Below are 12827 nucleotides of genomic sequence, written 5' to 3'. Positions count from 1 at the left end.
GGACTCATAATTGCCAGGGAGTGAGTGATCACCATGTGCCTGCTTGGGCTCCAGCAGAAGAGAGATTTAGTTCTGAGCTGCCCAGAACTAGTAGGGCAGCCACCCTGGGAGAGAGGGCACTACAACTTCTTCGGGGGAAATATAACAAGATGTTGAGAATTGTGTTGAGACATCAGGCTGGAAGAAAATTTTTGAAAAATAGTAAGGGGCTGGCAGGACATCTAAGAAGCCGGCTTCAGGAGGAGCCAATGGTCTGGGCATTCAACCACTTTCCTAAGAGGATGCTGTATTAGTTTCTGAGAGCTGCTGTAATGAAAGACTGCAAACTTGGTGGCTTGAAGCAACAGAAATGTATTCTCTCCCAGTTCTGGAGGCCAGAGGTCTAAAAATCAAGGTGTCAACAGGGTTGGCTCCTTCTGGGGTCTCAGAAGGGAAATCTGTTCCACGCCTCTCTCCTAGCTTTTGACGGCTCAGGCCTTCCTTGGCTTTTTGCTAGCAGGCCTCCAGTCACTGCCTCTGTCTTGACATGGCGTTCCTTGTATATGTGTGTGTATCTCTGTTTTCTCTTAGAAAGATACCAGTCATTGGATTAGGGCCCACCCTCATCCAGTATGACCTCATCTTTTTTTTTTTTCCTAACATCTTTATTGGAGTATAATTGCTTTACAACGTTGTGTTAGTTTCTGCTGTATAACAAAGTGAATCTGCTATACGTAGACATATATCCCCATATCCCCTCCCTCTTGCGTCTCCCTCCCACCCTCCTCATCCCACCCCGCTAGGTCTCATCCAATGTGACCTCATCTTAATTTAACTGATTACACCTGCAAAGACCCTACTTCCAAATAAGGTTACACTCAGAGATGTGGGGTGGGTATGAGTTTTGGGGGGACACTGTTCGACTCAGTACCGATACACTCAGGTCCATGCATGGCTGCAGCCTTGCTGACAGGGGTGAGCAGGTTTGGGACCAGAGCAGAAATGCTGGGGACAAGAAGGAAGAGGCTGACCATACCAGTAGGGGTCTGCCTTTGTGGTTCTTCCATTACACGATGAGCAGTTGAAAACATTTCTAGCAAGTGTTGCTTTGGAGGGATGCAAAATGTCTCAGTGGGGCCCTGCTTTCCTGCGTGAACAGGGAGGTCACATGAGGGCTTGTCTTGCCAGCTGGAGAGAAGGTAAGAGAATCCCCATCAAAGCACTGGCTGGGATGGAGCCGGCACACGTGGAGCTTTTGTCTTCCTTCTTCCCTAAACTTGGAGGTTGGGAGAGAAAAGAGTTGTAGATCAAAATCGAATCACATTTCAAATGCCTCCCAGCTATGCTTTAATTATTTTTTCTTTGTGATTCATGTGTAACTTGTATTAAGTACACAAAGCTTAAATGAATTTTTCAATAAACTTACAAACACATACCTTCCGATGAAAGTATAGAGCATTTTTGTCATCCCAGAAGGCTCCCATGTTCTCTTTTCCAAGGACTTCTCCCACCCCAAAGGTAGCCACTATTTAACTTGGAGCACTAAAGATTAGTTTTGCACCTGCATCTGCATATGAATGGACCCAGGCAGTCTATGGTTCTTTGTGTTTGGTTTCTTTTTTGGGGGGGATGGTACGCGGGCCTCTCCCTGTTGTGGCATCTCCCGTTGCGGAGCACAGGCTCTGGACGCGCAGGCTCAGCGGCCATGGCTCACGGGCGCAGCCGCTCCGCGGCATGTGGGATCTTCCCGGACCGGGGCACGAACCCGCGTCCCTTGCATCGGCAGGCGGACTCTCAACCACTGCGCCACCAGGGAAGCCCTGTGTTTGGTTTCTTTGTGTCTCCGAGATTCCTCCACGTGGTGGCATTCAGCAGCAGTTCATTCTTTTTCATTGCTCTGTAAATTCTATTATTTACATAGTCTACAATTTATGTGTCCATTCGTCCGTTGGTGGACATTTGGGTTGTTTCCAGCCTGGGCTATTTTGAATAAAGCTGCTCCGGACATCCTTGTGTGTGTCTTTTGATGGACACAAGCGCTGTTTTCTGGAGGGTATTTACCAAGGAATGCGGTATGAGTCACGGGGTAGGCGATATGTACCTTTCAGAGATCCCACCAGGCAGTTTTCCAGAGCAGTTGTACCTGTCTGCTCTCCCTTCAGCAGTGAAGGCGCCTTTCTTGCCAGCTGTTGGGATAGTTAGTTCTCTGCGTGTGAGCCGTCCTGGTGGGGTTGCTGTGTAGCTCAAATTTTTAGTTTGTTTTTCCCGATGGTGGATGATGTTGAACCTTTTCTTGTGCTTATTGGCCAACTGGTTATCTCTTCGTGCTTCATCTGTTCTTTAGCCCTTTTTTATTGGGCTGTTTATCTTTTCCTTATTGATTCATAGGAGAGACTGAGATTCTTCAAGAAACCCTCAGGGGTTTCCCTCTCCACGCCTGCTCCTTTCCGTGTGTCTATTCAGATCTCACAGGCCCCAGGATTCTCTCAGAAGTGCTCATTGATGTAGAGTTTCATAAACCATTAGCCCTGTAGGGAAAGGGTGGGGGGATAGGGATGCTGGAGACCAGCCTGAGTTAGGTCTGAGTTTGTTGTTGTTGTTAATTTCTGGAGATTCCTCATCAAGGCTTCAGTTTATCTGGAGTTGAGTGAAAGCAATCAGATGGGCCACTTGGCCTCAGGGGCTGGGGTTTCAGACCAGGGAGGAGAAGACAGGGTACAGAGATGGCATAGCCAGAAGCAGGCAGTCCTCTCTCAGGTGCTCAGAAGTCCTGTCCCAGGGAAACCGTCAGGGTCCAGGGTCCCTGTCCCAGCCCCAGAGGGAACAAGGAGGTCACAGGATACAGCTGCAAAGCTCAAAGCTCCTTCCTTTTTTGTTCCTACTACCTTTCAAGGCCTTAGGTGCTGTCAAGGACATAATAGTCTATAAGGTAGGGATTCTCAAAGTGTGGTCCCTGGACCAGCAGTGTCAGTGTCACCTGGGAACTTGTTAGAAATGCAGATTCTCAGGCCCCACCCCAGATGTACCAAATCAGTCCCTGGGGCTGAGGCCCAGCACTCTCTGTTTTAACCAGCCCTGCAAAGGATTATGATGCATGCATGAATTTGAGAACCACTGATCTAAGGGAGTATTTGCTCAGCCTGACTCCCAAGTCAGGTTTCTGCCAAGGCTCTGTGCTGTTAACCCCCAGGGCTGGCTTGGGTACATAGTTTGGGCAGAGCTGATTCACTGATAGCAGGCACAGCAGTAATAAGACAACCCCGTCTCTTCAACCAGTGGTTCACAATCTTAACTGTAAAAGAAAATCACCTTGGGGTGGTGTTTTGTTTTTGTTTTGAAAAAACCTGATGTCCAGGCTGCAGTCCCAACTGATTAAATCAGAATCTCCAGGCTTGGGGCTCAGGCATTGTATTAATTAATTAATTAATCTTTGGCTGCATTGGGTCTTCATTGTTGCTCACGGGCTTCCTCTAGTTGCGGCGAGCAGGGGCTACTCTTGGCTGCAGTGCGCGGGCTTCTCATTGCGGTGGCTTCACTTGTTGTGGAGCACGGGCACGTGGGCTTCAGTAGTTGTGGCACGAGGGCTCAGTAGTTGTGGCTCGCAGGCTCTAGAGTGCAGGCTCAGTAGTTGTGGTGCACGGGCTTAGTTGCTCTGTGGCATGTGGGATCCTCCTGGACCAGAGATTGAACGCTTGTCACCTGCATTGGCAGGCGGATTCTTAACCACTGCGCCACCAGGGAAGTCCCTATTTATCTATTTAATGAATAGACTTTATGTATTTATTTACTTTTTGACTAGTTTTAGGTTTACAGATAAATAAGTGGGGGGAATTCCCTGGTGGTCCAATGGTTAAGACTCCACGCTTCCACTGCAGGGGTATGGGTTTGATCCCCGGTCGGGTAACTAAGATCCCACACGCTGCGATACAGCCAAAAAAAAAAAAAAGAAAAAGAAGTGGGAAGTACAGACAGTTCCAATATACCCTCGTTATCATGCCCCCCTGTTTCCACTATTATTAACCTCTTGCTTTAGTGTAGTATACATGTTATCATTGATGAGCCAATACTGATACATTATATTAACTAAAGTCCATAGTTTCCATTAGGGTTCACTTTTCTGGTTGTACGTTCTATGGATTTTAACAAATATATAATGTCATGTGTCCATCATTAAAGTGTCATACAGAATATTTTCATTGCCCTAAAAATCCCTGATGCTCCCTATTCATCCCTTCCCAACCCCAGGCAATCACTGATCTTTTTACCATCTCCAAAGTTTTGCCTTTTCCAAAATCATACAGTATGTTGATTGAATCACACAGCATGTTGCTTTTCAGTTCGGCATTGCATGTGTTTAAAATCTCCCAGATGATTCCAATATGCACTCAAGGCTGAGAACGAGTGTCTTCCATCCCTGCTGCTCAAATTATTCGCAGGAACGTGTTAGAAATGCTGAAATTTGGGTCCCAACCCAGACCTAGTGAATCAGAATATACATTTTAACAAGAGCCCCAGGTGACTCATATGCACATGAAAGTATGAGAAGCACTGATTTAGACCATCAAGAATCTGCATCCTCCCATCCCATTTGTCATCAGTTTGCCTGCATAGTTCAGAAGAAGCCACTGAAGAAACAGAAGAAACACACACATAAATGGAAACTTGCTATGGGAAGCATCCCTCTCCTTACCATATTTTAATCTAATTATATATTTCTTGGAGATCTTTCCAAGAAATCAGATTCTTGGAATCACAAGTCAGCACATAGAGACTTCCTTCATTTTTTCCTACCAGCTCCAGAACAGTCTAATACAAGTACTTGCCATAATTTCCCACCTGCCTAATGACGGTTTTCATGCTCCCCTGAGGGAATCTATCTGTGAAACAAAGTCCTAGAAATGGGCATGCTTGTGCAAAGTATATATTTTTCTTAAAAAAAAATTTTTTTTTTTTTGTGGATGGTGTGACATTGCCCTCCAGAGAAGTTGTGGCAGTTGACACTCCTGTCTACTTCCCACACCCCTGCAAGCACTGAATAATAACAAACTTTAAAAATATTTGTCAGGAATTCTCTGGCAGTCCAGTGGTTAGGACTCTGTGCTTTCACTGCTGAAGGCCCAGGTTTGATCCCTGGTCAGGGAACTGAGATTCCACAAGCCACTCAGTACGCTTCCCCGCCAACCAAAAAAAAAATGTGTTGGGACTTCCATGATGGTCCAGTGGTTAAGAATCCACCTTCTAATGCACAGGACAGAGGTTCGATCCCTGGTCAGGATCCGGGCAACTGAGCCCGTGCGCCACAACTACCGAGCCCGCGTACCACAACAAAGACCCGACGCAGCCAAAAATAAATAAATAATAAATAAATAAATATTTTTTTTAAAATTTGTCAATGTGATGGGTAAAAATGATATTTTGTTGTTTAGATTTTTATGTCATTAACTATTTGTGAGATTGAAAATTTTTCCTATATTTATATGCTATATAGATCTACATTTTGCTGTGATTTGAATATTAATGTCCTTTGCCTGTTTTTTCTGTTGGGTAGTTGGGCTTTTTCAAATGGACTTTTAAGAACTCTTTATACATTTGGAAATTAGTCCCTTTTCTCTTATAGGTTGTAAATATATTTCTAGTTTTTCATGTGTCTTTTGACTTTGCTATGCTTTATATTTTCGTCACTGTCAGATGAATCTACCTTTTAGTCATAGTTTCTAGGCTGCAGCTACTTTTTTAATTTTTTTTGTGGTACGCGGGCCTCCCACCGCTGCGGCCCCAGACGCGCAGGCCCGGCGGCCACGGCCCACGGGCCCAGCCACTCCGCGGCACGCGGGATCCTCCCGGACCGGGGCACGAACCTGTGTCCCCTGCATCGGCAGGCGGACTCCCAACCACTGCGCCACCAGGGCAGCCCATAGGCTGCAGCTACTTTTAAAGCTCTTATTACCCAGGGATTTCTAGGTATAAAAGATCTCTGGGTAAGAGCGTCTTCCATTTGTAGTGGAGATATACCAGGGGCTAAGAGGAAGGATTACAAGTGACCCAACTAAAATCGACTTACACAAAAAAGAGATGCATTGGCTTATGTAACTGGAAAGTCTGGGGCCAAGTGGATCCAGGGGCTCAAAACGTATCATCAGGATGCAGTCTCTCTTTCTCTCAGTCTCTGTCTCTCTCTCAGGCTTCCTTAGTGCCGGCTTCACAGCCAAGTAGACCCTTTGAAATTGTATCTCCGCAGTACATCATTCTTACCAGCGTAGTTCCTACAGAAATAGATCTGCTCTTTCCCAACTTTTCTAGCACAAGTCCCAGGATTGAGTTTCGCTGAACCAATTTCAGTCAGGAACCCACCCCTGAACCAATTCCTGTAGGGAGTTTATTGATTGGCCAGGCCTGGGGTCATGGTCTTTTGCTGGGAGCAAAGGTGAGAGCTGGTCAGCTCTATCAAAACCCATAGATTGGTGAGTTCCCCAAAGGAAAATAGAAATCTTATTACCCAGGTAGGGAAAACGGATGAGGACAGGCCCAAACAATCATGCTTTCAGCAGAGGCACAAGTGGGGTATGGGTTCAGATCTTCCAGCCAGCTGGTAACGTTGTCCTTCTCACCCTCAAGAACCCCAGGCTGGAGAAGCCCGTGCTGCTCTCCGAGTTTCCTACCAAGATCCCACGAAGTGAAATGGACGTGCCTGTTGAGAACGGCCTCCGGGCTCCGGTCAGCACCTACCAGTATGCGCTGTCCAACGGGGACGTCTGGAAAGTGCATGAGGTGCCGGACTACAACATGGCCTATGGCAACCCTGGCATGGCTGATGCCACCCCGCCCTGGAGTGGCTACAAGGAACAGAGCCCCCAGACGCTTCTGGAGCTGAAGCGGCAGCGGGCTGCTGCCAAGCTGCTCAGCCACCCCTTCCTGAGCACCCATCTGGGTAGCGGCATGGGCAGGACGGGTGAGGGCGGCAGCGAAGGCAAGGCCCCTTTGATCGGAGGCAGAACTTCCCCGTACAGCAGCAATGGGACCTCGGTGTATTACACGGTCACCAGTGGAGACCCCCCACTCTTGAAGTTCAAGGCCCCCATGGAGGAAATGGAGGAGAAGGTCCACGGCTGCTGCCGCATCTCCTAGTCCCTGAGGGATGGAGGGGAGGGATGCTTTGGGGAGAGGGTCCCTGGAATCCAGGCCAGCCCAGCAGCCCTGGCTGGGGAGGCTTCCGAGGGCAGCTGGGGAGAGCTGGGCTCTGCTTTCCAGAGGAACGCTAACCTCACCTCTCAGCCAGCTGCCCATAGCATCACCACTTCCCACGGTTCTGCTTCTTGCCGCACTGTCTGCCATCAAACACAAGGCCCATAGTGGCTTCCTGACTCATCCTGCTGTCAGATTTCGGGAGCGCGGGCTGGGATTCCGGTTCTGTTGTTGGTAAAGGCTTCTCTGGACCAGTACTCACATGTGACATATCAATACACACACACACACACACACACACACACACACACACACACACACAATCAACATGTGTAGGGATGACACAGCTGGGCTCATGGGAAGCAGGTGGGACTGAGAATTTGTGGGCTCTTCCCAAGAGGACTGAAGTTAAGACTCAGAGTTTTGTCGCCACTGCCAACATGGCTTTAGCAGGGGAGGAGGCCTGCTAAGCTGATACCTGTCAGCCTGCCCAGAGCCCTACCAGGGTTTGCTATCATCATCCACATCCGGCAGGAACAGGAGGTCCTCTCTGCATCCAGAGGGAGCTATGCGCCCACGTCGGGTGGATGACACGGGCGTAGGCCTGCTCCCCACAGCCTTGCTTGTGCCAAGTGCCAGCTGTGTGAGTGCCCAGGGGCCAAGGTGGAAAACCTGGCTATTCCAATCCTGGAATAATCCAAATCATATTTTGCTCTTGGGTGGAAGCATCAAAAGATGGAGGGGAGAGAGAACAAAGGTAGTGTTTCCAAAAGTGCATTTGCTGAAAGAATTCTTTTAGGCTACAAAGCTTCAGGTTGGGAAGGGGGTCCACTGAATTAGTTTTCTTTCCTGAACAGTATCACGATCACTAGGTTTTACTGACTGGTGTTGGACAAATGAAGCTAAGCGAGAAACTTCAGTTGGAAGGGCTTTTCCAGGGAGAGAGGCGAATTCATGTTGTTAATTTCTGCAGACATCTCTGGTAACCATGAGAGAGCCCAGCGCCCTGGCCAACCTTTGTGAATATTCGGCTGATTTCAGTCCAGCCTGTCTCAGCCGGCCCTCCTCAGACGAAGCCATCAGAGTGAGCAGTGGGGGGCTGCCGGGGCCCCTACCTCTCCCAGAGTGAATGCTCAGCACTCCCAGGCCAGCTTTGCATTTTCTGGAATGCTTGGTGAGACGGGTTTGCCAGTTGGCCCTTGTGAGTTCCTGTCTGGCCCAGGAGCTCCCATCCTGCTCCTGCCAGAGTGGTGACAGCCCAAGGCTGAAAATCCGAGGTGCACATGGTCCAACACCCTGCACTGCATTCAGGAGAGCGGTGGTGGGGCTGTAGTTGGGTCTTGCCCAGCTCTACTATTTCATAGCCCCAATCTTTCTGATGCTGCGGAGGGAAGCCTATGAGAGACAGGCTGCCTGCCACCTCTTCACTGCATTCTCTCGTGAGCCCCTTTGAAATTGTTGCCCACGAGTTGGGCGCTGTCCGTGGAATCGGCCAAAACCTTCTGGTATAACTAACGAACTGCAGGTTTGTTTCCTGCTCTGTGCACCCTTTACTTGTCTAAAACTACCTCTTTAGAGCTCTGAAGGGGCCCCTGAGGTCCAGATTCTGGAATTTGGGGGGCAAATCTGGGTTTCCTTTAACCCTTTTCTTTCTGAGCTTGTGAGAAATTCTCACCGAGGGACATCTGGGCCAGAGGCTGGGGCTGGAGGAGCCCCCTTGTGCCACAGTCCTAGTAATGAGGTCTGCTGTTTGTCCCAGTCCTCCACTGTGGTCGCCATGGCTCCCATAGCCCAGAGGCAGAGCTGGATCCCAAGGGCCTCGCTGATGCTTTACCAGGAGCAGGGCAGCTGGGTCAGAGAACAGTGCTCCTGGATGCAGGGAGAGTCACAGCACCAGGCCACTCCCACCCCAGCTCCAGGACGGATCCAGTCCAGGGTGGAAAGGCAGGTCAGGCGACTTCAGACAGGTGTGCGTGACACCTGCCACATCCCTGGGGTCTGGGGCTGACTCTCCATCATCTCATCCTATGGCTGGAGCAGGGCAGGGATGATTCAAAACACACATGCCTTTTAGGCTTTAAAATAGTGTTCAGATCAGACTGACACTGAAATTCCTCTTGAGCCCACTTGAGCTGCAAGCTGGGAGGTGCTGAGGGAAGACACACGCTCCTAGGAGAGAGCTGTGTACGTTTTCAGATCTGTTTGCTCAGGGGCCAGAGACTGAAGGTATTTATTGCCCGCTCTGAGCCCTTCTGGCTGTTCCCTCCTTCCTCCTTTGCTTCCTGCCTCCTGGGCCGTTCCTCTCCCACCCAGAAGGCTGGGACTCCCAGCTGATCCCCTGACAGGAGCCAACTGCAGACTCTTGGGCTTTAGCGCGTGTTTTCAGTCGGGGATAAACCATTCCCTTCAAGTACCTGGGGGAACTTTCCCTGTGGGTCTCCTCGGTGTCAAGGGACAAGCTGGGGCCAAAGTCATTCATTTATTCACTCATGTAGTTTATTGAGTAGCTGTGACTCACCAGGCACTGTATTAGGTTCCAGGGATAAAGGAGGAATGAGAGAGTGAGGTCTCATCCTTTGATGATGGTCATGACCATCCTCATGGTCATGAGCATCAACAGCCCCATTCAGTTCACCTGAGACAGAAAGGCTGCATCCTAGTCCAGCAACCCTTTACTTTTCTGCTCCTAGAATCCCTAGCGTATGCATTTCTTTAGCTGGGAAGCTGCTGACATCACCACCCCTGGATAACATTTGCCACTAAATGGAGATGCTGTATCTTGGGTTCCAGGCAGATACCATCCCAAGTCCACCTGGGACTTTCAAGGATAACTGCCTTTAGGCCAGCATCTTTCAGCCACTGTATAATACCAGTTTGAAGTCAGTGTCTAGAAGAACAAGGAGTCTGGAACTTGTTGCCAAATGCATCTCAGGTTCTTAAGCTCATTGTCTCTTCCTCATTTTTGCTCATTTATTACCTAGTCCTGCCCCACCAACGGATATTGGGAGGAAAAGGAGCTTCTCCTTTAATATCGAAAACTTTCCTCATGAGTCTGCCTCTATTCCTGGCAGGTGTGGATCAAGGAGCAGGGAGAAAGCTGGCAAGGTCGACCAGATGCCCAGCTCCCGCTTAGACCCAGGTCTGGTGGCAGTTCCTGGCGGATGAAAGAAGGCTACTTCTAAAGCCTGTGCCACATGGCTCCCTCTGAGCTCTCGCCCTTGCTCCCACCTTATGCCCCAAACAACTGAAAATTGGTGGCTATCACCAGAGAGTGAGTTTCTGGCCTGAGAGTAGCTCCAGGAAGTTGAGTGCACCCTAAGCCCAGGTCTTCTGAAGACTTCAGGATGTAGTTCTCCATCAAATATGCAGCATTGGTGAAACTGCTCTGTACTGTTTGGTCAATTTCAATAGGCTTAGAAAAGATAACAAAGCTGTGTCCCCTGTCCTACCCACCAGTTTGCTGGCCTTGTAGTAACATGAGACCATTTTGGTTGTTGGTGTCAGATATCTTTTGATCTTGAGTTCTCCCTTCCACTTGCTTTCCCAGAGCAGAATACTGGGACACTTTCCAGAAGGGCGCTCCTTACGGGATGCCCAGAAGGACTGTATTTAACTCTTGCTATTGTGGCTTGGGGACAGCCTCCCCTCCCCCAGGGCACATAAGAGCAAAGAGTCATGTGGTCAGTGGGTGACTCCGCAGAAGTGACCGCCTCTGCTAGAAGCTTTCCTCGACAGTCTCTTGTTGGCCAGTTGGCCGGAGGGCCTGCTTCCCATGGGCATTGCAAGTGCCACAGTGCGGGGCCTGGCTCTGTGCACCCAGGAAAAGTCTGTAGACCCACAGCCCTCCGCAATAATTCACCAGACCAGAAGCCACTGATGTACAGAGAACATTTAAGAAAAATGTATTTTATGTGAAAAAAAAAAGTTAAAACTCTGTATACTGTATCAGCAGCTTTGTGTAAAAATGGCAATCAAGAGAGTCTAATATATTTAAAACTTTTTTTAAAAAAAACCCTCGTGGATCTTTGATATTGTATTGAAGTAACTTCCAGGTAGCACCACGCCATGCGGCAGTGGTGAGCCCCATGTTCGAGACTGTGGCTCGACCACATCCCAGAGGGGCGCGCCCCTGGAGTTGCTTCCAGCTGCCAAGGCCTGTGACAGAATTCGCTGTTAAGAGTTTTTAATTAAGATTATTAAATTCCTTTTAATAACACCTGTTTAGTGTGGCTGTGGTCATTGCTATGAGCTCGCTTGAACCCTAATGATTTGAATTCACAAAACGGTAGTGCCTGGGATGAAGGGCAGGGGAGGGTTCCAGGCCCCTGATCCCACCACAGAGGGCTCTCTCAGTTGGCCCCTGAATCAGAGGGAGCTCTGAGGGCTCAGATACGGAGAGGTATCTTTCTAGACTGCAAGAAGGTGAAACCTGGTGAAGTCAAGAAAAGAAGGGTGGTTGGAAATGAGCTTCACTCTGTCAAATGCTTCTTTTGAAATTAACATGGAGCCCTATAATAGCTCATATACCATTTTCCCCCACACTTTCAAATGGTTGTCTGATGACACATTTATACGTAACAGGGCTGCCCTTCTCTTCTGTTCTCTTCTTGGAGTGCACTGACCTGTCCTATCCTCTTCCCCCCAAACCACCCCAGTCCTTCTCCTCATACAGTTTATAGTGGGGAAGTAAAATACTACATACTACTTCACATTATTACAACAATTCAGCAGGTGAGACCGTGGTTATTCTCACTTCTGACCTTAGGCAATGGAGAGATTGACAAACTCTATGACTGCACAGCCCCAGACAGTGGTCATTGTTTTCGTCACATACAGATGTTTGTTGGTGTCTTGGAAGAGGATGAAAAAGGATGCTGTCTTGGACCCTTCTGGATGCTGGCTGCCAGAGCAGGGACACATAGAAATCTCCACACTTGGGCTTGAAAAATTTCATAAACAGGCTGGGTATGGGGAGAGAGGGGAAGAACGGAAGTATCTTTGTAGCAGCGGACATTCATCCATTTAAAAAAGTATATTGAGGACTTCCCTGGTGGCGCAGTGGTTAAGAATCCGCCTGCCAATGCAGGGGACACAGGTTCGAACCCTGGTCTGGGAAGATCCCACATGCCAGGGAGCAACTAAGCCCGTGTGCCACAACTACTGAGCCTGTGCTCTAGAGCCCACGAGCCACAACTACGGAGCCCATGTGCCACAACTACTGAAGCCCACGTGCCTAGAGCCCATGTTCTGCAACAAGAGAAGCCACTGCAATGAGAAGCCCGCGCACCACAACGAAGAGTAGCCCCTACTCACCGCAACTAGAGAAAGCCCGCGTGCAGCAATGAAGACCCAACGCAGGCAAAAATAAAATAAATTTATTTAAAAAAAGTATATTGATACATGATAATGGTAATGTCTCACATTTATGAAGCACTTTACAGTTGTATATATGTCTTCTCATTTACACAAAGAAAATGAGGCCTAAAAATTGGCTATTAGATTTAACACCGTGGAGCTCATGACGATCTTTTTTTTTTTTTAAGATTTTTTTTAATGTGGACCATTTTTAAAGTCGTTATTGAACTTGTTATAACACTGCTTCTGTTTTTTATGTTTTGGTTTTTTTGGCCGTGAGGCATGTGGGTTCCTAGCTCCCCGACCAGGGA

At 48.6% G+C, this 12827-nt stretch overlaps 1 protein-coding gene across 1 annotated transcript in view; it reads left to right on the top strand.

Moving 5' to 3' along the window:
• PPP1R16B (protein phosphatase 1 regulatory subunit 16B) overlaps positions 1-11360 on the top strand; it is a 102230-nt gene extending 90870 nt beyond the window's left edge. Inside the window, exon 11 of the mRNA XM_060030788.1 lies at positions 6595-11360. Within this exon, the coding sequence (XP_059886771.1) occupies positions 6595-7104 (510 nt within the window). The 3' untranslated portion in view covers positions 7105-11360. The remainder of the gene's footprint in view (positions 1-6594) is intronic.
• Positions 11361-12827: the final 1467 nt, after the last annotated feature.

This window comes from Delphinus delphis, chromosome 15 (genome assembly GCF_949987515.2).
Source record: "Delphinus delphis chromosome 15, mDelDel1.2, whole genome shotgun sequence".
NCBI lineage: Eukaryota > Metazoa > Chordata > Mammalia > Artiodactyla > Delphinidae > Delphinus > Delphinus delphis.
Note: the sequence above shows the minus strand (reverse complement) of the source record. Positions and strands in the feature narration are given on the sequence as shown.